General features: G+C 39.8%; 3 protein-coding genes across 6 annotated transcripts; 1 reads left to right on the forward strand and 2 right to left on the reverse strand.

The window, feature by feature from the left end:
• Nucleotides 1-599: 599 nt before the first annotated feature.
• On the reverse strand, nucleotides 600-16,464 carry LOC111243726 (calreticulin-like). 4 transcript variants are annotated; one of them, XM_022789774.2, is made up of 2 exons: nucleotides 16,326-16,464; nucleotides 600-2,019 (listed from the first exon to the last, which is right to left on the reverse strand). In XM_022789774.2, exon 2 carries the CDS (start codon nucleotides 1,994-1,996, stop codon nucleotides 911-913), a length of 1,086 nt encoding a protein of 361 aa, XP_022645509.1. In that variant the 5' UTR covers nucleotides 1,997-2,019; nucleotides 16,326-16,464; the 3' UTR covers nucleotides 600-910. The 4 variants fall into 4 exon arrangements, with proteins under 4 accessions (XP_022645509.1, XP_022645502.1, XP_022645463.1 ...); XM_022789767.2 differs by lacking the exon at nucleotides 16,326-16,464 and adding an exon at nucleotides 10,144-10,267; XM_022789728.2 differs by lacking the exon at nucleotides 16,326-16,464 and adding an exon at nucleotides 5,395-5,940.
• On the reverse strand, nucleotides 14,525-18,203 carry LOC147758345 (uncharacterized). Its single transcript, XM_086974365.1, has 3 exons — nucleotides 17,983-18,203; nucleotides 16,925-17,676; nucleotides 14,525-16,607 (listed from the first exon to the last, which is right to left on the reverse strand). The coding sequence occupies exons 1-3, from the start codon at nucleotides 18,065-18,067 to the stop codon at nucleotides 15,480-15,482; spliced, it is 1,965 nt and encodes a 654-aa protein (XP_086830491.1). The 5' UTR covers nucleotides 18,068-18,203; the 3' UTR covers nucleotides 14,525-15,479.
• Nucleotides 18,204-18,221: 18 nt separating this feature from the next.
• Spx (Spliceosomal protein on the X) lies at nucleotides 18,222-23,587 on the forward strand. Its single transcript, XM_022789787.2, has 7 exons — nucleotides 18,222-18,405; nucleotides 19,773-19,856; nucleotides 20,279-20,376; nucleotides 20,632-20,808; nucleotides 21,443-21,701; nucleotides 22,337-22,513; nucleotides 22,709-23,587. The coding sequence occupies exons 1-7, from the start codon at nucleotides 18,372-18,374 to the stop codon at nucleotides 23,278-23,280; spliced, it is 1,401 nt and encodes a 466-aa protein (XP_022645522.1). The 5' UTR covers nucleotides 18,222-18,371; the 3' UTR covers nucleotides 23,281-23,587.
• Nucleotides 23,588-25,217: the final 1,630 nt, after the last annotated feature.

Raw genomic sequence — 25,217 nt, forward strand, 5'->3', positions numbered from 1 at the left:
TTGTTATTAATAAACTACGAATTACATTAATATTGTTGACATGTTCCGTATTTTATCTTTGTCTGATTTTCACGTCTATTGTATAAATTAAAAAGAATATTTACACTTGTTTGTGCTTTATCATCGACAGTTAGGCATCTGAGTGCGACGTGCGCAGGTTGTCGTCCCATTAAGGTTCGATGTTCTGCTATCTGGGATATCTCATTTGGTTGGTAACACGAGCTGAATTTTCCATCACGATTTGCTATTGCAATCCATTCTATAGCATTCGTCATATTTTATTTTTTTTGCAGAAGTGCCTAATCAATTTAAACGTTTACTAAAATTGTATACCTCATCCGTCGAATACTGTCAACGCTTTAATATTAACTGCCTTGACGGATTTGATGCATAAAGAATGCTTTAAGTTTTTTGTCCGGTGCTATCATTTTTATTACACTGCCTCAGACGGCTGGCTCTTTCCAACTCGAAACAAATCGTGTGCACACGCCCGGTTTCGAACCTGGACCACCTCACACGGACTTGATCTATGGAGGAACCCTATTGTAGACGCTCGTTCGGATAAACCTATTGATTTTTATAAGTAAACGCACAGTCCATTCTCAGTTCCCACTCTTTTTTTATTTACCAGTGAAGTACTAATCCCTACTTGTCGTCACGCCTTTTTGTCAACCTTATATAGACACTTCGTCAATGTATATGCTGTTATAGCTTCCTGTCACTGTGTTATTTAAATCACATGACTATTGTATGCTAAATGTGCCTAAATAATGAAACAAGCAATGTTATGACGTTTTCGGTGTCCGGCTTTGTACATTGTTCAATTAACAGCGCTACGAAATTACACCAGGAACGAGTAAGATAGCCTTTATTATTGATTTTGCGAAAAGAATTCGCTATTCGTTTAGTTCTATAATTCATCATGGTTAGTATCATCACTATAGTCATCGTTCTGATTTTTCTTCTTTGTCTGGTCCTTTTTCTCACGAGCTTTAGCATCTGCCCTGGCTTTCTCCGTAGCTTCATAGTCCTCTTTGGCCTGTTTTTCCGCCCCAATAAAATATCCCCATGTCTCAAGGCTGTATTCGTGGGCAAAGTCTGGATCGTCAGTAATGACGATGTTATCGAAGATCGAACCGGCTTTAACCTGCCACAGATCGAACCCTACGTAACAGATCTCCTTCTGCAGATAAATTTCCTTGTCGGGCCGGTACTCAGGGTTTTGAATCTCGGGTTGAACCCACATACCCTTGTAGTTCGGATTGTCGATCATCTTCGGTTTCCACTCTTCTTTATAGTCAGGATTCTTGATCTGAGGTGGTTCCCATTCGCCGTCCATTTGATCATTCCAATCCGCCGGTTTTTGGGCCTCCGGATCGACGATGAACTGCGGCAGATCCCAGTCTTCAGGTTTCACATCATCGGGATCTTCAATTTTCGCGCGATCGTCCCAATTTTCGGGTTTTTTTGCTTTGGGATCCTTGATCGTTTTCGGTGGCAAAAAATCCCAGTCGTTTTCTAGCTCGCCAGATTCAACCTTCTCGTTATCGATACGAATTTCATACGTTTGATCGGGTCGGATGATCAACGTGTAGAGGTGTGAGAACACATCATCCTTGCATCGAACGTCCTTTTTAATCTTATGGTTCTTCCCTTTATAGCTGATGATGGCATGAACTTTTTTTGTGCCTGGCCCACAGATGTCAGGCCCGAACATAATCAAATAGGACGAATGGCCATCCATTTGCTTCTGGTTGAGTGAACAATCAAACAACTTTACGTAGCCACCACCGCAGTCGATACTTTGTTCATGCTTCACATTGAACTGAATTACAAGGGTTCTGTTTTTATTAGAAAAAGGTTTGCGAAGCTTGCATGAGGCACCATAAAAATAGGCATCCTGTGTTGTACGGAGACCGACATTGGTTTCGGCGTCGGCGAACCATCTGCCTGGACTCAACTCCCACGCTCCACGCCTCTCGTCTTCCTTTGCCATCACCCATCTGTTGAGCGCGTCAGCTGTAACGGCATAAAACGTACGTATCATTTGATGCCAATACCACTTGTTTGTTTTTCGCAAAGTAGTTTTGGATAAAAAGCAACTATTCAATTCTTACACGAATTATGCTTGTCATGCAAATGAATAGATACGTCAACGGAAGATCATTGTTGGTTATAAATAGTACGACAATTCCTGATCCAATTCAAATATGTATTCTAAAGTAGCCTGCAAAATGACTCATTCGCTCGTAGACTCTTATAGAAGGGTGTTTGTATCTGTATTAGTTAAATAGAACTTTGATAAAAAAATAAAAGAGGTTCAACTCATTTGAATACTTGTAGTTTTTCTACTGCAACAAATACGTATTTTTCTTAATCTATATCCCCCCCATCGGCCGTCGCATTACTTTTGTGCACGGAGATATACCTCAACAAACCTCCAATACACCTCAAGGCAGGAGAATGGCACAACGCAATGAAGCTGGGCTAGCCGAAATTGACGGCCAACATACAACGTTGGTCTCCCTCATTGTAAGAAGGTCGGCTTACGCATCCAAAGACTACCCTAAGTTTAGCGCGATCGATGAATCAGAATCTGTACAGTTTGTGAATTGTAAGATCAATAATTTACTTAACATCAAACTTAATAACTTCTTTTTAGCAAACATAATAATAGTAGCCGGCGTTACATAATATCAGCTAAAGCGTTTGCGGGATATTCACATGTCATGGCCCACTGTCGTGATTGTAATTTTATTGGCAGTCAATAATAACACAACGTATATATATATATATATAGAAGCCCGTCAATGTCCTACAAAGCAGCAGCTCTAAGAGGCGCGTTGCGGACGGTGACGCTAGCTTTGTTGGGTTGCTCTAGCGATTATTGATCGAACGGCGATGCGCTTAGTCGAAAGTGGCAGACCCCGTTACTTTTCAGATTCAAGCGTTTGTTGGCGGGTAAAAGCGCTCAAAGCAAATTTTACCCCTCTCCTTTGAACCGCGCAAGAGAATAAATACGTGCTTTATTTTTGCTTGATGTAGGTTTAACTATAGTTAGTGCGCAGTCGATATAACTAGTTCGTATGATTCTAACTTACTTGGCTGGATAAAATTAATAATAATAGTAATAGTGCTTAATGATAATAATGGTGAGACTAGTCTTATTAAAATGAATTTTAAGAGATTATAAAGCGACAGAAAATCAATGAAACAGAGAAGGATTGCGGCGCATTTTTCAAATAGGAAAAGAAAAATATTTAAAAAAAAATGCTGAACCTGACGGTTCCTCCAGTGGAACAATCAGTAAAAAATTGTCGGATCAACATTCGATTAGATGTTGATTCTCTATTGAAGGACTGTTAACAAAATAGCCGAAACGAGTTGAATAGGATCGAACTAACGTTGCCCACATACTACCAAATTGGTTATGAAATAGATTAACGCAAGCCAGTTCACATGGTGGGGAAGACATTTGTCAAAGCCGACAACTTACAGAACATATAAACGCGATAACTCGATGAGATGTACTGCTGTGGTTCGCGCCAATTTGTCATGAATATTCGCGTCCCTGAATACAAATATGTGTGTGCTATTGTTTGCCTATGACGGTGTAGTCGTAACGTGTTCGCCTACAAATTTCAGAGACACGTAAAGGCACGTAACTTGGCGTACACAAACTTCGTTTGGCGTTGGTAGGAGCCACGAGCCGTCTGAACCATGGCTGCTAAACGATCGTAGCAAATGCAAAAACTCGAAATATATATTCATGGCACGCCAGATCGTTGGTCGAACCCCTCAGATGGCTTAGCGAATGATGCCTTGTGAATGGGGGTGCCTTCGGCACTCCAGAGAAGTTTAAGCTAGAAAAAAGCGCTGACCACTGTTTAGAAATTATATTTACTTAAATGTGCCATTTTGAAAGCTGATGAACAAATATGCCTACAGAAAAAAAAAGAGGTAACGTTTCAAGTTTGACATCCGGTACCGTTGCCCCCGTTAAGCGTTGCTTCAGATGTTATTACTGCACCATGCTGGGAGAATGAAGTAATCTTTTTCATTATAAATGATCTCCACGAATACAAAATGGGACAATTTCTATTTGTGAACAAATGGACAAACTTAACAAACCAAATAATAATATAAATAGCAATAAAAACAAAATAAACAAAATAATAACAAAAATAATAATAATAACTAGAAGGTATGTCGATTGTAAGGCAGCAATTTTTTTTCTAAGCGACTAATCGAGACGTTCTGTTGTATGCGCCAATTCAATTTAATTGAATAGCCCTTAAGAGAGCCCAATTGAGTCGGGGTTAGAACAAAGTCGGCCTGCGATCAATCTAACGTCTAGTTGGCGTAGAAGAGTCTCTCAGTAAGCGTTCTGAATAACAGCGCAATTTGCAACTCACATACAATAGTAGCAACTGATCGATTTGCGCCATCCTAACTTGAGGCTCATTTAAGGGGTCGGCTTTCCTCTAATTTGATATAGCATCTGCATATATACGGATACGACATACGGTAAGCTATCGATTTTCGATTTATTATTTTCATATGGGATGCTGGAAAAGTAATATACCAACAGACTCCGACGCATCAACTGGTAGTATGTGAGCGCTTGTTGATCATACTGCAATTTATAATGAATAAGCTATCCGTAGCGGCTGCACTCTGCAGACAATTTTCCGTGTTTCAAGAGGGATTTATTAAGATCTATTTTATCTTTGGGTCACATTTTGGATAATATTTTGCCAAGATGCGGTCTTTTTGTGTTTATTTTCAATCAAAATATGTGTATCTATATATGTACAATGGTACTGTGCTTGTATGCGTTTATTGGAACGGATGGAAGTGGCGAGGGGGAGGGGTGTCACACACAACTACATTAACGCAGAAACCCATTGCGTCATAAGGGTATAATGACAAATAGGGTTTAATTGTGGTTATAAAGGTACGCTTTTAAAATGAAAACCTGAACTAGTTTAAAGTGCCTCAGTTATAGAATGCAATTTGCAGCAGTCTCTTAGATACTACTCAAAACACAGGACTGCTCCCAACTTTTTTGGGAAAGCTTTAACTCAGATGACTTGTGTGCTTGTGCTCAATCCGCGGTGCTCGCTATCCCTGAATAACAACAGGAAATGCACTGAACTAAAGAGAAACGTGAAACAACGACACCCGTTTGGTGAATCGTCAGTCAAGTTACGTAAGCAAATTAAATGACAAATAAGAATTGAGTCTAAAACTTATCAAGTAAAAGTCTCTCAACTTTATTCATTTATCGTACGCTTCTATTCGTTTCAATTGTGGCGAATTATAGCATCTATTCGTACGCTTCTCTCAATGTAAGTTTTCCCACGATTCACCCCTTTAGAAAGTTAAACTTACGACCGGAGAAATCCTCCTTGAAATACACTTCCGCATAAACTAACACTGCGAATGTGTTCAGCACAGCTAAAATCCACAACCGTCCGGCCATGATTCCGAAAATTTATGTCTTAAGTTTTATTGCGCCAAATTGCTATCGGTCACCACAACACGAAGTAACGCTTATCGGCACCACCCGTAAAGAAAGCCGATAGTACAGTAAGCCACTTAGTTTGCCTGCTATGTGCCAACAGCTTTATGAAGTCTTTCGGATTTCTTGACGCACTTAGCGCTGCTAATGAACCAAGTGATACTTGCCACCTCCAGGAAACTTTGCCCTCTGTCAGGTATCAAAAGAGACTCTCCTCATACAGGCCATACTTAATAACAGTCTACTTGCTGCCTTGCATGCGACGGTTCTGTTATTGCTGTCTGCTATGCATAGACATAAGGGGCTTTTGCGGTCTGCGCATGACCGATCTCGTGAGCTACGCTTAGTCGACCTCGCCACGGCAACACGCGACAAGAACGATAGGCCTTAGTGCTGTCTACTATCGAACTGTATCAATATGGAGTACCGGAGTTTCCACATCGACTGAGCTCATTCTGAGGCAATCGCCAGAGAACACGAAGTCCCGTCACGAGTTGTCTGCTAAGTTGGCGACAACACTCGATCTTGACGTCGAGCGAGTGTCCCTTACGGACTCAATGCGATACCATTTAGAGAAAGCAAGGGGTATAATCTACGCGGTTCGCGAATGCAAGAAATGTTCGTGAATGGTGCCAGCACGGGACCAAGTCATACTACATGGCTAGAATCGGCGGATAATTTGGTATAGAACAAGTATAAGATAAAAGAAATGCAAGTACGATATCTTCGACAGACATATACCTAGAAGAAGTATACCCGGGAGGATACGTCAATCTGGATGGTAGTTTCCGAGCCCAAAGGAGGCGGGTTAACAAACGACTTGAAAATTGTGCCTATGCGAAGAAGACTACTAATTTAGCGTGTCGCCCTTCGCTGAAGTTGGGCTACGTAAAAGAAAAGGTGGAGAAGTTGGATTTAGTCAGACGGAAGAGAAACTTTTATTGCGAGTTCCTGTTTCGAATCACAGTCAACTTCTAACTGCGGAAGAACATCGGGACCTTCTCTGCACAGGCCAGAGAAACAATACAGTGTAGAGTTTAGAACAGGGAAACGCCGTAGGAATGCTTAAAAAGCGCGAAACTAACAACCCTAATTTTCTGGATTCGATCCCGACCGCAGCTTTTCTCAGATTATATATTTCAGCTAACCACACCATCGTTTTTGACTAGCGCGAATCAGTTCTCACTTATGATGTATTCGAAATTGGCCTTCACCCGGTCACGGACGTTCTAACCGCTTAAGGGAAGCGATATGGTGGTAGAGGCACTGAGGAGTTTTAGCCATCACAGAAAACGTTTCTGCAATTCTCTGAGCAAACAGATTAGAGGTCCGCTTTTAAACTTAATATTGTTGTCACGCAAATGAATCTTTTGAAGCTAACAGCAAAAACATATAACCTTTGTCTCTTTGACTATAACATATGCGTTCTTTCTTTGTTATAAAGCGTCACATAACAATATAACGAAACCCTAACTCGGAACAGTAACACAATCCGACAACCTGTTGGAAAGTTCATCATGAAGGTCATTCTATCCGCTAATAGATAGACGCAATCAGTTTTAAGCGGATTAAAAGTTTTTACAATAAGTTTATTTATGTGCGCTAATGTTACGCCATCGAAATCCAACAGATAAGTTCAATTAGAGTTGGCATGAATCGCTTTTTTGATTATTTTGCCCAGCGACTACTAACTGCTTTGTGTCAAATACATACATGTGCAATAATGCATAACTCCCCTGCGAATATCATTAGTATATTTAAGAAATGAATAATTTACCGCACTCGGATCTGATTCATCGGAACGTATTTATTTGATTTCTTTCAGGATAATAAAATTAGACTTAAACTCTATCTAACATAATAAGTGATGTACTTCAGGATAAAAGGCCTTTGATGTGGCTAAGCAGTAAAAGTATGATTTTGGTGTATTATCGATGTATATACTACATACATTACATATTATCTATATATTACGAAATTAAATAAAATAATAAGTGAAACTTTTGTAACGTACAATTATTATTATTATTTTCATGGTCTAAAAATCTCGTATTTATACGAGAAGTCATTTAACGCTGAAATCGTTGAGACCCACATCCGTTTCTGGTATCTTATGAATCTTCAAATACAAAGAGCAAAGATAGTATCTTTAAGTACTTAATCAAGGTAATGAATGTCGAACGTGGTTCTTACCCATGAGCTCCTTAGATTCGTTTTTGAACGTGGTTATTAACACACGGAATCCAATAAATATACCAGAAATCCGCTAAAATGATAATTTATAATATCATATAAGCTTTCAGATTTCTTTCAACTTAAAAGACAAGTTGATTTTCAGCTTCTGTAGCCCACTTTCATTTCAGAAGCTTTTGTGGGCCAGAAAGTTACTATCGAGATTCATTTATTACTAAATGTCCATTTACTTCTTCCATTGCAAACTTGCTTTATTTATTATATTTGATTTAATCTTATTACAAAGAAGCCAGCATCAGCCAATTTAAATAGTGCACACACATTTTAGAAACGTTTGTTAGCAATTATTAAATTAAATATCCAGTGTGCCGTTTCGCGAAGAACAGACTGAGTCAAATATTAGAACTCCAATAAGGATTGCATAATCATTATCGTACATAGTGATGTAAACATGAAATTTGTTGATGGTAAATGACACGGAATGAGCCTAATGGTTACCAAAGCTTCAATGCAATATACAGAAACTCGCCAAGCAATAAACCCAATGCCAGCACTGATCCACAAGCCGACAACTCCAATGGAAACATTAGGTCGTCTAAGATCATCGAATGAGGAACCTTGCTCTCCTCCAGTTCATGTTGAGCAATGCATCTAAAGCTCGACTTCTTGCCCTGCTTGTTTATATGTTTATCGTTTTTACTGCAGGTATTTCTTATTCTATAATTTGGGTGCAATGGCCGCTTTAAATATAACCTCAAAAAGGTTCTTAGTTGGCTATAGGGCAGTCGATTTTCGGTGTGCCTCAGGCCAAGGCTTAATTCAACTTGCGAAATCTTCAATCCAAACCTTCCAAAGGCGTCAAAATTCCATTCAGGAAAATGTGTTTGCTTCACGTGATTCTCATGGAATTCCATAACCACAGGTTGAATCACTGTCGTTTCATAGGTAGGTGCGTCGAGTGGAATTTCATAGGTACGAAACTGACCCAGCAGTCGCTCGTACAGTCTATCGATTCGCTGCCGCCGCTGACATAGAGCGTCCCCGTTGAAAAAAAACGGCAAATCATTTGTAACAAACGCTGGTTCCACCGCTGAGGCGTATCTACCCATAGTGATAGTTGAGTTAATTTTTTGGTTAGAAGAAGAACAGTGAACTTCTTTAATTCGTTGATCAGGTAAAGCCTGAAGGCCTGCAACAACGCTGGCTTGCAAATACACGCTGGTAACCTGCGAACTAAGTGTCCATAAGCCTGCTAGCAAGATAAATCTGTATTTTAGCAAATTGTCGTCGCCAACTTGTCGTGGTAGTTCCGCACCGGACCAAACACTCACAATAAGAAGAAACAGAATGTCAAAAGTCATTTGTGTTCGAAGTTCGAAGACTCGTAGACAAAGGCAAACTAAGATGGCTAAGCCGAATAGAAGTAACCACATCGTTGGATTAAACAATGCCTGGGCGACCTGCGACGGAGAATTTATGTGCGGTACTTTAGCGAATGCCACAAAAGGAAACTCGCTAACTGGCCATATCGTTGATACGACGGGATCTGTTCCCAGCTTGCTTCGAAAAACTACTGATATCCTGGTCGTATTCGATAAACCATGACGAGCCCGCAGGGTAGTGTTAGTGCGATATATAAGACGGTACCCGAAAGTCGCTTTTTGTTCGACTATGGTGATGCTTCGTACATCAAGTTCGGCTTTGCAATGTAGAGAGCCAATGCTCACTTCCATGGACAGCTTGCAAGGTCGCTCAGCACTTGCGCTGATGAACTGACCCAGGAAATGGGAATACCTTAACTCTTCCGGACAGTGCGCAGCCCAGAGAGCGAGTTTGCGATTCGGAGCGCTAGTGTCGTGATTGCCATATGTGACGGCTATGTCCAAAAATGGCGGTCGTTGCACATTATACCCATGACTGATAGCGTTTTTTTGAAGGGAACTGACGTCATCCCAGAACGTGTAAAATACCAAAGAGCTGAAAGGAGGTGAAAGGCGCCGTAGCAAAGCCAAGCAATGAATTCGATGAATTCTCTTGTCAATTATGTGCCGGATTCCCAGAGAACTACTGCAGGAAAATGCTAGGTAGGTCGCATTAAAGACGATTGTTTTACGATAACTAGCCACCGCTTCGTAATCCCTGTTCATACGCAATGGGTTGACCGTCTGTAGAGGTTTCATATCTATGAAGGATACCGGGAAGCTCGTACGCAACATGGCGTCGAGCTCGCAGCCGATGTCCACGACAATCACGCCGTGCGGATAGTGCATCGATAACGCAAGCGTAACGACTTCGCTCACAAAATGTTTTACGGGACCATCGTTTACCGATTGCGACTGCCTGTCGAAAATGAGGCCACTTTCAGACGCTGCTTCCGGGGACTGCACACTCATTATGCTAACTAGGACCAGCCAGAACCTGCCTACCTGGGTAAAGCGGTTAAAAATCATTGAGAAAATGGGTCTCGATTGCAGAACCTTAGCGCAGACGGTACTTCATCTTACGACGACATTTGACACGTTTGAATCAATGGTTCTCCAACAGTCTCGCCTGAAAGCGTAGTGAAATAGCGAGAGATGTCTTATAATATCAACTACCACACAGTAGTTATTTACGCCTATAAAGGTGCATTAGAGGAGATTATTTGCTATATTTAGTTCCATTATCCCTAATTGAGATATCCCAACGAAATGGTACACAATAAGAGTCATAGCAATATGCGCTAGCAGACAACCAGTGCCCAGTCAGCTCAAGTGACCAACAACAACGGTTCCTTTGTCACCTATACATATGCAATATTTGTTATGATTTCGATTAGTTTAATGACTACATAGCCGCAACTCACCTCTTTGCTCTATAAAGCAATTTATATATAGCGTTTGTAAAATACCAATAATATGAAATGTGAAAAACGCGTCTTTTGTACTGTCTAATAAAAGCGTGCTTTGTTATATTTTCCAAATGATTGCAACAGATGAAGTATTCCACTCGTAGCACTTTAGAACCTGCGAGGCCAGATCTAACAGTCCGTTTCAAATAATATGGCGTATATTAATTTCAAATTTCAAGTGGTGCAAGGATTAACGTGTTTAGTAAACTTTGAAACAGCCGATAGTTTAGTAATGCTAAGGCGCTGAGCTCGAAAAAAATCTTCAGTAACAATGTTGGACGTAGAACTCGAAACATTAATTGGGTTTAAGTAATACAGGAAGTGCGCTTCGGTTAAAAATTCATACTGAAGACAATACTATGAAGTTAGATAGAATAGTAACGACAGCATTACATATTTTCGAATTGACTTTAGTTCCCTAGTTTATTCTTAAACTAAAAGCGGCGCTTAAGTACGAATTGAAGTGCACAATATTATAGTGTATTCTAATCCGCGTTGAAGGTCTCGTCGATTGGTTGCGGTTCTGAAGGCTTAAAAACAGCAAAGTTGTCACACCGAGGTAAAGCGCCCCGATTGTTGAGTCCAACCGGTCCTCCTACACGGCTGCGCAGAAGTTGTATAAAGGGAGAAAAAGTCAAATAACATAAAGAAAGGAAGGCCGTCGCCGGGCCAGAGTGCGCAGTTCGTACCGTAACTGAAGTAGTACGAGGTCATCTACTTGTTGAGATAGTGAACTAGACCAGTGTTTCGTTTTGTTGACCAATGCTTTCGTAACTCACAGTCGTTCAATAATACACGCCACAATGTATTTAACCCGTCAATATCCTTTTGACAATACGTTAGGAAAACAAATATGCATTGTGCACATATATTACGGGTAGAATAAGTCGCGTTCAAAGATAATAAAGGTCTTCTATAAATAAAAATAAAAGCTTCGCCCTTGTTCTTTATCTAGTGCACACGGATCAAATTTATCTAAGTACTTCATTAGTACTTAGTCCATGAGATAAACCAAAAGTCAAAATAAAACAAAAAAAATCAACAGGAAAGGAAATGCTGCTAAAAGGTATATTGTATTGTAGACAGTCTGTTCTACAGAAATCAAACTTACAAATGCACAACACGCTTAAGTCAAAAAGGAAACCTCCCAATACCGTATCGTCTTCAAATAAAAAGTGTTTTTTTTAAGTTCCCTCCAACAATGAATACGGGAGTCACTGTTTTGCTGAAGGGCACCACCCGCTAGCTTTACCTGAAGTCTGTTTTGGTATTAAACGCATTTTAGTTCATCTGTGTAGATGCTAAAGGCTCATTACAGTTATAATAGAGGTCGCTTCGAATGGAGACTAGCTTCTTTCTAGTAGATATCATTCGATAGCTTTTTGTACGATATAGTATACACACAGTTTTTCATACTGACAAAAATATTTGTTTACGCACAGTTTTCACTGATAATATATTAGCTTACACGATGCCGGTGGCCGGCTTGATTCTTCTGAACGGTGGTGTTCTAATATCAAAAATAAGAATGAAGTTTCTGCCGTCGGTCTAAAAAAATTTTTTTGTGTCTTGTGTACGGTACTTCAACCGCGAGGTTAGGGGGCTAACCCTTGCCAGAAGAAAACAAAGTGTATCTACGCTCAGACCTAAACTACTATGTGGCCCTTAACATTATAAGCAAATATGTTACCTACTGTGCTATTACAGAAACTGCATGCGTCGGTTTCCGACCGCTCAAATTTACATTACTGCTACTCGGATCTATCCAGGATAAATTTCTAGCGATCTCCAGAAGATCGTCGTTTCGGTTCAGACTAGCACACGGATTGAGATGGTTTGTCGTATAGTAGTGATAATGATTACTGTCCTTGCATTTAAAAATAACCCTACTAAATTAATACATTAATCAGCTATTTTCCCATCTGTAGCCTCTAAGACAATGTCCTTCAATCTACAGAATTAGGATATTATCAAACACTACCGCTATTGACTTATTACTGAAAAATTGTTTTCAAAAATAAAATTAAAAAATAAAACAAACATTAATTTACTAAATGGCACATAAACTAAGAGATCCAAAGGGTGTGAAATCAATGGAAAGACTATGTCATTGTAGACCATAGAATGCGTTTGGTTTTTCGCAGCTAGGCGCTTCGTAGAATATACAGACTGAGGTTCCTGATACAACGCTTTCTAAAATGGTACTTTGAATATAATAATCGTCTGAGGTTCATTCCAGAAACTTGTTTTAGTCTAAGGTGGGGTGGCTTGTATTAGACTAATAACCATCGTGAAGCCGAGGAATCGTAGAGCGTTTTTTTTTTTTTTTTTTTTTTTATTGAACGCGCAAATCCTGCTTTATCCGAATGTAACAACCGAATTTCGTTTCATGCAGTCATCCAGCCATTAGCTGAGCTATAATTGTCTGTAACCGCCAATGCGTGTCTCATAGGAGGGAAGCAGACAGAATTGGCTTAGGTACGCTGCGATCTCCTTGTCTTGCTGGTGACTTAAGGCTCTCTAATGCTGTACGACACGTTTTTTCGACCACTCAGACCTCTTTATCCTCAGCACGTATACTCGCACGTTATCTCTTCCGATAACACCGTTGAGGAGTAAAGTTTTACAAAAAGGTACAAGAATTACTAGGAACAATAAATTGCCAGTTCGTCGCGATTTATGGTTCGTAAACTATTGTCGATTTAGGATTAAACGCTTGCCTAGAGAGAGAACGCGATGTAAGAGATTTTTTCAACAGGAGCGGTTTTCGCTAATACAGGAAAAAGCATAGTTGTGACAGATAGAAGGATACGTTTTTCTGGCTTAAAATCCGGCTCAAAGGAATCATTGATGATGCTCGTGGGTACCAGACATTTTAAATCAACTGCAAATCATAGGAACCTTTTTTTTACTCAGAAAATATGTGCTTCATGAGAATATAAATATCGATAGCTCAGTTTGCGCGTTGAATAATATCGCAGTTGTTACGGTGTTTTGGGTTAGATCATTCATTCAAGATCGGTCATGTTCACACACTAAAAGTCGTCCCAGTATGTCCTGAAACGATTAGATGTTGTTACGCCCCTTTGCGGACATCTCATACATAAGAGTTTAGACGATCGGGTAAGAATCAATTAAAGGAGAGAATTTACTTTGTTCAAATACTAATAGGTTCAATTCCTAAAATTTAGATTTTGAAAACCACTACTGTTACGCAAACGCAATGGATTGCATACTTCCGAAGATCACCAAAAATAGTACGTCAAGCTGAGCTGCCCACCGAAATACCTTCGAAATTGGATCAGATTTTTTTCACTAGCCGAGAAAGACAAACAGCAGCTAAGTACTACGACTAGGTACGCCTATTGAAATAATTGAAATAATTTTGAACAATCTCTATAACGGTTAACCCATCAAGATTAGCGCTAAATTAGCCCTAGAAGCGTATAACGCTGTAAACGGTTGGGTTCAAATGGCGTGATTCGACAGATAGAGCTGTTTTATCTGTTATTGAGCACCACGGTATATTTGGGAAACGAGCCGCTCTGGGGCGGGTTTAACAACCGACCCACGGTTGTCTGACTGATCAGAGGTCTTTGTTTAGCTGAAGTAATAATACGTGCAGTTCGACTTCGTGATAACGGACTAGCTAACGTATTTGCCCGCATACGTGGTGGTTTGAGTTCCGAGTCCCGATGTAGACGCACTTTGCTTTGTGCTGTGTAGGGAGGAACTAGTTGAAACAGCTACCGATCAAAAGAATTTGAAGCTATGCTTTATCATTACATCCTATAGTAAAGCTATTCATCTTAGATAAGCAGGGCCTTGCAGGCAAACCTAGTAAAAAGGTTTTGCACCAAACAGTCGTATTCATCTGCCTTAATGGGCTTGCCATATGCTGGAATACACATTGGAGCTTAATGAACATTTTTTTCATAAATCTAAAACCTCAATGATTTATTCAGCATAAATATTTAATTACAATCGTGTATACAACATACCATATACGCATTATGAATGCCAGTATTTTTTCTATATAAGTCTTACTGCTTTCATCTCTTTGTTATGTACGAGCAGATATAGCTATTGGTTTGTTCTGACCGTGAACAAATTTCCTATATTAAGTAATAGACTGAATATTCAACCTTAATATTGTCCTCCATGGCCCACATTCACAGCACAATGTCTAATTTGGCTGTCTTGTCTCGTAACTCGGTGCTATAGTTTGGCATATCTTGTCCCATATGTAATACTTCAAAGTACAAAGTATGCACAGCTGTCTCTCTCGGCGCATACATGAATAGATACTGATGATAGAAATGAAGTAAGATGAATTAAATATTTCTGCTCAAGTTTTAGTCGAATGTGCTAAACCTGTATTTGAATAAATTCTAAGATCAAAACTGTTCAATACGATTTAGCTCACTTTAGACATAAAGCGCCCAATACATAATTAATTGACCTGTGAAATCAAACGTCGACTCAAACCACTGATAAAGCATAAAATTCAGTTCAGCCTTAACACGTTTCGTATGATCAAAATAAATAAGTATATATGATATGAAATCCATGATATATATATATTTTCAAGTTCAGAATCAAATAATGAAACATTGAAGGCAAATGCTGGTTCTTAAACGTACACCAAAGGTTTAACAAGCCTAAAGCGCACTGTTCAATATAAAAAATCGTGGGACAAACTTGCAATACCATAATCTAAATTCTGTGAATGTGCAATACTCCGATACGGAATTAATATACATGTTTGAATAATCCTAGCAGTTTAGGACCTCGATATCACAGTTTGTCTCATGCACTTTGTTTGCTTTTGAAGGACAAAAGCTAGCTGCTTATACTTTCTAAGCCAATAAGCTAAGGTCGACCCCATGCTACACCAGCGACGCACTGCTGTAATAAACCACTCGTATGAACTTCGTCGAGAAATCGTTCGCGCCATTTGGCTACTTTCCTTGCTGCGAGCCGACTTTCGCCAACAACAGATAAATGTTTCTGACAATAACTGTTGACACATTTCTCTAAAACTGTCGTTTCGTCGTGGCTGGTATAGAAACCTGGCAAAAGAATAACGGCATTTGCTTCGCGGGGAATTTTACATTTGTAGACGAGATCGACCTTTTGCACGTTCGCATCCGCTCGGAACAGATACATCCAGCCCTGATAAATCCACGAAAAATAGAGTTGGCTTCGGATGAAATACATGTCAACGTTGAAGTCTATCAGTTCGTTGTGTCCGGAGTTGCGGATCGAATTAAGGCTGAGTTGACACTGAGATACCCAACTCAGGCTTACCAGGTTGAAAACCCGTATCTTATCAAAGCGCGAAAATGGTTGAGAAAAATCATGCGAGTCTACGGGACACATACTGTAGTCAAACACATAGAGGTGATCGTCTTGTACAGCGATTTCAACGTATTTTGGAGTCCATTCATCAGGATTGGGAACGAGGTACAAACTATCCATGCGGTCATTATACACAAGTAACTGATTATTCTCATCAAGTATGACGATATAAGCCCTTTTATAGATCATGCGGCGAGCTTTAATCGACATCACGCCTGGAGGTATTTCAACTTTTTCCGTTTTTAGATCGTCTTTTTGTATGAGCTGACACTTCAGCACGAATACGCGCTCTGCTCCGTTTGTTCGACGAAGGCATGACATGTAAAAGCTGTCTTCCTCGGTGTCGACCCCAATTACCTGCTCGATCGCCATCAAATTATCCTGAAGACAGGAATCACGAGATTTTTCCCATCGGTAGGTTCCGCGTTTCTTGAACGTCAGCTTCTCAATATGCCCCAATATAGAGATACCAAATAAATGGTTTGCGGCACTGAAGAATGGGGTTGTACTGAATGAGTTGACTCCAGTAAGATACACCCGATCGGTGGCGAGTTGTCGAAGTTGCTGAGGTGGCTTTGCAGTGCCTTCGAAAGGAATGACGAGTGAATGCGCAATTGAAAAGCCATTCTGATCTTCCTCCTGAACGACGCAAACAACAGGCCAAAAGGTAAAAATTAATTAGTGTGTCTACTTGCGCAAGTACCTTCACACATAACTAATATAGCGCATAATAAAGGTTTTGGAGTTGCATGTTATTTTTGTCTTAGCCAGAATATTCATAACAAGAAAATATGTAATTAAAGGTACCCTATTAGTTATAGTTCCTTAATAAATCAAATTAGATTTTTTTTCATTTTAAACAAAAGCTAGACTATGCACTGCAAGCGGTCTGCCAGAAAAAACGAAGCACAATATACTGACTCAGTTCGCCATATATCTATATGGACGATTCTCACATGGTGTTCGCCGATCCAAAGCATTGTGAGGTGGACATTACTCCTCCTTCGCGGCCTGAGCTGTTCTTCACCAATAAGGTCCAGAAACTCCATACCGCGAACAATAGCCTCAAACCCCTTACTATCTTTGAAGCCGGGCAAACTAACAGCTGCTCGTTCGAATGCGGACAGTGTTAGACGTGGCAGGCGTACACGATTAAGCAATGTATGCAAGTTTATCCCAAAGCTTCCCAGTCGCTTCGAGAAGTCACAGACAAACTGAAGGACGTGATCTTCCTTTGCAGACACCAGCGCATCATCCTGAAGCAGATCGTCTACCACCTCAAAACTGAGATCAAGCATATTAGCGGGAATCATGTTTCCTAGAAGAACTTCCCTCGTCAATATTGCAGTCTCCGAATCGATAGGCTCTGTTACGATCGCACTCAAATCTTGCTGCGGAATTGAGAGAAAATCAGTCCGAACGTACTGTTGTAGCATGATCAACATGTTTCTACTGATAAAACGACTGGCCAGCTTGAGTAAATGTAAAAAATTTTTCCCGCATATAAATAGTTCACCAGTACAGCAAAATTGCACAAACGATTCTATCCGCAATGAATCAAGATCTTCAAAAGTGACTGTGCGTTGCTGTTGCTCGACCATTCCAGATGATAAAAGTCCGACAAAGTATTCGCTCTGAGCGCATAGCGCTGACGATTGAACGCGTATCTGAGCCGCATCCGAGGTGATGATCGTTAAGTCATATTCCTCTGTCCGTTGAACGGAATAAGTACACTTTTTAAACTTATTTGTCATGCCCAACATAAACTTTTTTGCCGCAAATGATTCCATCTTTGAGCGCTGGGAAGCGACATTATCCGACTGTTGTTCATACACCTCTTTGAATTATTTACTGACACAATACCAGAGTTGCAAAATAACGTAATTCCTGATTCGGTAACGGTAATTGCGCAGATCACTCTCAATTACTCAAAAGATTTTGTATCCACAAGAATATGGCAAGAACTGTTATTAAATTAATGTTATAATTGTTAACATCAAAGAAGAGCTTATACCTGCATTGTTTAGATCTAAATGGAAATGATCACATAAAATTTCTGATGTTCTTTTTTGTTTTGTTCCATGGGTGTCTCTTATCATATGGGACTGTTTTTAGTAACCGAAAAATAGTACACAATTAGGCATCCGCAACAGTAAATGAAAAGAGCGTATTGTTCCGCCCATTAAGCATTTTGGAAGTAAAGGGGTCGGTGGAGCATTCCGAGAAGTTAAGAGTCGTCTGTTACAGGGATTGTTTATATGCTGTGTTGCATATCAACACATGAGCTGTTGCCGGCTAATAGGCGCGTGCGAAGATTTGATGGAAACAAAGTCGTTTGCGAAGTGAACAAATTCAGCGACTTTTTCCAGTGATCCGTAGTACGGTTTCCCGTTGCACAAAATAATGGCAGCGGGTCCAATTGCTGAACGAAATCAAGGTCAGTTATCTAATTGTCGTTCAGTTTTACTAGTGACGACTTCGAACTGAACATTGTAAGCCTACTTGTACATTAGTTCTTATATAGAATTTTTACCTGGTTTGCCAAGATATGATTTTATGGGACATTTGCATGGTAGTGCTGACGATGGTGACTAGAGAATGTGGAAGTCTATGAAGAGCTAGCAGAACCGTCAATCTATTAGGCGGGCAGATTTAAATATTAAAATGTTTTTGATCAGCCAAATGCTCATTCAAGTTGTGCGTCACTGTCTTCGATGATACACATCGAGACCTGTGATATCGTAGGAGCCCAATTTTCCGAACTGAATATCTAAACAAAGCGGGTTACTCATACTCATCTACTAATGAACTTTGCGCAACGAGAGTTGTATTCGGTATTTCTTGTGACAGTCACTGGGCTTATCGAGGCCACGAACAGCGTTGATTTGCGATAGCTTTTCAACGCGGTGTTTTATAAACTATAGAAAGCAATATATTCCTTGAACGTTATTCGTGTTGTTGTGGGCCTATTTAATGTCTCAACGGCGAAACCAGGCTTAACATATGTAGGCGCAGATAACACTTAATGTTGTCGTTTCAGTAGTAAATCTGTATATATAAACATACCGTCTTTTTTTGTGAATTAACCTATAGAAGTGAACGTTCGTTTAATATGAATAAACACTATAACCAATGCTGGCTATTGTAGTCGCTTCTGAAACAATGACACGTCTATTATGAAGCTAGCAATGATATTCCTTCCGCAATGTTCAGTATTATGCCCATAGTCATTTTATAATTGATCCCAGGTAGATCTTGAAATTCGTATTGTAACAGGTCACTGACCCCTTCCTGTGTAATGGCAAATCGAATCCCACATACGTATATAATGTTTCACTTACAAAATCATTTGTAAACTAATTACAGTAAATGATGATAATTTTTACTATCATTGCATAAGGAAGGGCCAAGTAGTTAGAGGTCATTAGCCGTTTTCAGTTTAGCGTATGATTAAGGGTTTTTAATTTTCAGTCAATGCTTTATTTAGATAGGTCTAGCTCCTAGATCAAACGAATTGCATAATAAGTGACCTTACAGGTGATTTGCATACAATGTTACCTCAATTTGATCAATCAAGATAAGTCGTTTAAAAATTTACAGAATGTTAGGGGGACAATATGGATGTCATTAATGAAATGTGGAATTAGTACTACTGAGATGTACCTAGTTGGAATAGTTATATAAAATCATTAGGTATAATGCTTAATATATACTTTCATAAACACGCTCGACAATTTTTTTTAATAATGTAACCGAGCAGTTATTAGCGATAATGACATGATAATTTTAATTTCCATATTTCAGATGCTACAATATATGTTGGGGGTCTCGATGAGAAAGTCAGCGATAACCTCCTCTGGGAGCTGTTTGTGCAAGCTGGACCAATTGGTGAATATTACCTCAATATCTGAAAGATGCAAGATGATGATGATGATTATAATTATTATTACATAAATATTCTATTTAAATAAACTTTATTCAAACCCTAAAGCTCTTTAGTAGTAGTTATAGTTCGTAGAGTTCTATTTTTTATCGTCTACAAAATTCAGAACCGATGTTTAAACGGCGATTAGACCGTATTAGTTTGCTTTTGTTTAAATAAAAATACCCAGTAATCGTCGTTGAATGTTGATAAGTGTCCGTGTTACGAATATTCAATATTCAGTATCGAATGTCCGATGTAGGAAATCAATTAGTTCAGTATTTATATATAATATACTATGTATATAATATAAGGATATTTCAATAGAAATATCCTTAAGTCGAGTTAAAAAATAGGAAGGATACTATTTTTTTTTTACTTATTGCAGTGTCTGTCCATATGCCGAAAGACCGAATCACCGGGCTACATCAGGGATACGGTTTCGTCGAGTTTCTTGGGGAAGAAGACGCAGACTATGCTATTAAGGTTTGCAACAGACGGTAAAATAAGTGTCTATACAGTGAAATTTTTAATGAGCCCTTTTAACTGAAAATGAACTTTTGTTCACCCGGTTCAGGACGAAAAAGTACAAACAATATATAAGAACTTATAGTTGGTTGGGCCTAGCTATTTTTTTCGTGTAGTATATGATTGCATAAAGGTGGTTACAAAAAGGTACCGCTAGTGCGATATTTGCAGTTAGGTGATATTAAACGGCATTAGTAAATTGGTTACTTGCAGGTTATGAACATGATCAAACTGTACGGCAAACCAGTTCGAGTCAACAAAGCTTCTGCGCATCAGAAGAACTTAGATGTCGGCGCAAATATATTTATCGGCAACTTGGATACAGAAGTTGACGAGAAGCTTCTGTACGATACATTTAGCGCCTTTGGAGTTATTTTGCAGACGCCGAAAGTAAATATTTCGCAGATTCATGTATATATATGCTCGATGTTGTATAAAAAAAAAGCACAACCACTAGTAACCTTGATTTCTTCTTTTCTTATGTCACACAGTAAAACATGTACTTTATCGCAGGGTCTGAACCAGCATAATTTTTTTCAGCCGGTACATTAGCCGTGTAAGCCATCGCACCGATATTTACTAACTTCAATACTTTTTGGTCACATCAAAGAATCTCCTATTCATGCAAAATATAATTATTTCGGTTTACAAAGCAAATGTAGTTAACTGGTAAGCCTTCGTAAACTTGAGATTTCAACTTGTGTGGGTAAATATAACGGTTACTATCAAGTGATTAATTGTTCTTAGCTTCAAATGTAGTTGAAGTATACTGGATGTCTGTATGCCCAACGAGTACCTTTTCTTGCCTACCTTTACTAGTACTTGAATGTTTCTGTCTCGATCTAAAATTTGTAATCGAAGTGTCAAATGGCAATACTTGTTTTGATATGCTTGGACAACCGATTTGAATTACACGAGGTTGAAATTACTATTGTAAGCAATTATTCATTGCCGGTTGATTTTTATGCTATGACCAAAGCGTTTCGGCTACACATTAATTGCTAATTCCTCTGTGTTCTCTTAGATAATGCGTGACCCGGAAACGGGCAATTCGAAGGGATTCGCCTTTATCAATTTCGCTTCATTCGAGGCGTCCGATGCCGCCATTGACGCTATGAACGGGCAATATTTGTGTAATCGTGCTATTAGTCTATCGTACGCGTTCAAGAAGGACACCAAGGGTGAGCGACATGGATCAGCTGCCGAACGACTTCTCGCAGCGCAGAATCCTCTCAGTATTGGAGAGAGACCCCATCAGCTATTCGCAGATGCTCCTCCAGCCGGTAAGTATTGATACCTGTACCTGCTTTTAAATATATCATTACCGTACCGCAGCGATACGGTTTTTGTGAGGTACAAAAATAACCAGAAAAAGAATGATTTACCCTTGAGTGAATGCTTTGTTAAAAACTTGAAACAAAGATGATACATTTGAGTTAATATTATGCACAGGACGCTGTAGCATTTAGCATTAGCTTGGTATCCAATCTTGGTGAACTGGTGGACTTGAATGGATTGCTGAAAAAGTATATTTTTGTAATTTCATTTAATCTAATTTATTTTTAATTATTTTTAATATATTTAATATAGACTTTAACTATTTTCTCTGAGATACCTCCGCATTCAAGTAGTCAGTCACTTCTTTAATGATATCCTCTTCTGATTCAGCCACCTCCGACTATTGCTATGGGCTGAACGTCCATAGCAATAGCATCCAGTTCTTTATGTCATTCGTTGTATCTTTCGCGTAATTAGATTGTAAGTTCTACCAACAACGCGTACTATACAATGGTCGTGAATAAAGAAATCAAATAATTTTGTAGATAGATATGTTTAGCGTACACCAATAGTGTACAGATAAGTGCAATTTTACCTATTACTGGTGTACAGATAAGTGCATATTTTACTATCGCTATAGAATCCGAGGGTGCCGGGGCTCCGGGTGCTGGGGCTGCTCCTCCTCCGCCGCCACCACCGCCAATATCGACGTCGGGAATGGGCGTTCCTCCGCCGCCGCCACCTGGCGGGTTCATGCCTCCTGCGATGCCACCGCCGCCCCCTGGCATGGTGCCACCTCCAGCGAACTTCCAAGGGAGTAGGTGTAGACAGAAACTTTACGTATTCTATTTAATTTTAAAGCGAAAGATTGAGCATCAATAGATAGAAAAGTCTATATGCTTTGTTATCTATGATGATATTTGGTAGTAAGTAAGACTGATAAAAGTAATATTGTAGCGTTTGAATATTAATAAAAATGCGCTCAAGCATTTTTTACTATATTATTTTGCAGTGGGCGGTCCACCATTTGGTATGATGCCACCGCCACCACCTCCGATGATGCGCGGGGGCCTGCCTCCGATGGGCGGTATGGGTGGCCCTCCAATGAACATGGCGTTGCCTCCTGGCATGGGGCCGCCTCCAGGCATTCCTCTTCCACCGAACATGGGCGCCCCTCCACCGCCAAGCATGGCTGCCGCTATGGGTATGGGCCTGCCACCTGGAGTTGCTCCACCTCCACCACCGTCAATGCCACATCATCCGCCCCCGCCACCGATGGGAGCGCCCTTCGGCCGATCACCTTGGGGACCACCCCCTCCACCTCCACCTCCTCCTCCAGGCTCAAGTGCTCCGGGAACCGGGTCTGGTCCTGGTGGCACTGGAACACCTGGCAATATCCCGCCTCCAGCACCGCCTCCTCCTCCGCCACCCACTGGGCCCCCTGTGTCGGGTGCAAGCTCCGTTGGAGGACCGGGGGCGATTCCGCCCCCAGCTCCACCCCCCGCTCCAGCTGCGTTAAGAATGATGCAACCTCCGCCACCTCCGCCCCCACATCCACCACCACCTCCACCACCGGCAACATAAGGGTCGGAACAACAGAAATTAAGGGTCGGAACAACAGAAATTGCTTATGTAGAATATGTGACACAGATATCGGGAGAGGCTGGTAGAAAGAGAGAGATGAGAAAAAATCTGACGCATGGGGAAGAAAAACTTTATACTACAGTATTCCTGTTTGGGGCTATGAGTATTGGCTGTTGTAGCCCGGTTAGATGCGATGAACCAACGATGTATATACGAGTCGTCAGGGAAACTAAACCGATGTAAGGAATTCATAAACTTCCTCTTATTAAAGAACAATAAATTTGTGTATATTTGTATCTGCCTCATATTTAACGAGTGGTTATTTGTGTTACAAATAAATAAATAAAAAGTTTTCTATGTCTATATCTATATAGCAAATGTCTATATCTATGAGTTACTGCAGGTTCTGTGGGATCTTTTGGCATAGACCTCTTTCAATGTATGGAGTTCTCGAAAACTTAACGGTATCCTATTTGCTTCTTGTTTCAAAACGATTTGAAATTTAGAATAAAAATGTTCATCATTCAAAACTTGATACTTGAACATTTATCGAAGTTTATCGAGACATGAGACACGTAACTTCCCTTACAAAAAAGTTCGCAACAAAATTACTGATTCGAAAAGAAATAGGGCAATGCGTATTGAATGCTTTAATTCTATTTCACTTGTACGAGCACAATTGTCCCCATGTGGCAACTTAGTAGTTTATTTCTAGTTTCGATTATAATAAAATGATATGAGTCTGTTTTCAATTCCCAGTTCAGTTAGCATCGTTCATTTTTGAAAATTTCGCTTTAATTTATTATAAATTAAGGCAAGAAAGGCCAACCAAATCTGAAAAAACGGCTTCTAGTTCGAGGATGTCAGACATTTTTGCTTCTTCTGAGCTGCTCCTTTAGATTTTTCATGGCTAACGTGCTTTTGCTAAAAAATCTGTTTGAATTTTGTATGCACAAAAAACAAATAATAAATACCTTTTTTACGTCCGGTAGTACTTAACTGAGCATTATTTCGTAGCATATCTGCAAGCTGTGCGATCCAGTGCAGTCGTTACGCAAATGACTTACCTACTACATTATCTTTGACGTACTAGGTGTACGTTATGTTTTGACTTTTTTACGGAAATTGTTGCTAAGCTGCCTCTTAATCAGTATCTATGTGTATGTTATACATTGAGTTTTTTTTCGATCTAAACGGGTAACAATTTGAGGTAAACAAACAAACAAACATGGAAAAGAGTAACTTTAAAATGAACAAGAGACATGATGAATCATATTGCGATGGCATTTTCTTCGTGCATGGCATTGCTAAACATTTAAGATTCAAACCTAAAATGAAGGTTTCTCGATAGAAAGGTGCGTCGACTTCCAGTTCTGGCGAACAAAGTTTAATTGTTCAAGTTTGACGTAGTCGATCGTAGAAAGGTGCGTTAAAGTGCTACGTAGTCTCCATAACTACACCTTTGATTCTGTTCGGGAGGGCAATTACTGTAATTATTATTATTATATCTAAAAATCCTTATCATATTTTACGACTCCTATGATTATATCTAGAAAATAGGTTAGATTATTCAGACAGAAGGTTCTCAGCTCTAAGTGGAGTTTTTACCAAGTAGACTCGATTCGATTCGCGCGATTTTCAGTATCAGGGCTTTTAAATATATATGCACATGTGTTCAACAAATAACCTGCAAATTTGCAGGAGGCAACTTCTGAAGACTTGCTGAAGCAGCCTATACTGAAGCCACGTTTACTTGATGATGATGTTAACTCACGGGGGCTCTTTATACCGCATTGGCACACTCCGCTGTTTACAATAGGCTTTAGCGAAAATAACAGTATTAAATATAATCACCAGACCTACCCGAAATACTATTCTTCAATGGCACATAAATTCGTAACTGGCCATGTTGTGCCAATGAATAACGTTCTAAACAA

The sequence above is a fragment of the Varroa destructor genome, unplaced genomic scaffold, assembly GCF_002443255.2.
Source record: "Varroa destructor unplaced genomic scaffold, Vdes_3.0 BEIS01000001.1, whole genome shotgun sequence".
NCBI lineage: Eukaryota > Metazoa > Arthropoda > Arachnida > Mesostigmata > Varroidae > Varroa > Varroa destructor.

Coding starts and splice junctions, on each gene's coding strand:
- LOC111243726 (XM_022789728.2), bottom strand. CDS start 5,485: ATGGCCGGACGGTTGTGGATTTTAGCTGTGCTGAACACATTCGCAGTG. Junction 2,020..5,394: donor CAAGGAGGATTTCTCCGGTC/GTAAGTTTAACT, acceptor ATGCCGTTACAG/CTGACGCGCTCAACAGATGG.
- LOC147758345 (XM_086974365.1), bottom strand. CDS start 18,067: ATGATAAGAGACACCCATGGAACAAAACAAAAAAGAACATCAGAAATT. Junction 17,677..17,982: donor TTTAGATCTAAACAATGCAG/GTATAAGCTCTT, acceptor TTCAACGGACAG/AGGAATATGACTTAACGATC. Junction 16,608..16,924: donor TTTGGATCGGCGAACACCAT/GTGAGAATCGTC, acceptor TGCGTCGTTCAG/GAGGAAGATCAGAATGGCTT.
- Spx (XM_022789787.2), top strand. CDS start 18,372: ATGGCAGCGGGTCCAATTGCTGAACGAAATCAAG. Junction 20,377..20,631: donor ACGCAGACTATGCTATTAAG/GTTTGCAACAGA, acceptor GGTTACTTGCAG/GTTATGAACATGATCAAACT. Junction 21,702..22,336: donor CGCAGATGCTCCTCCAGCCG/GTAAGTATTGAT, acceptor CTATCGCTATAG/AATCCGAGGGTGCCGGGGCT.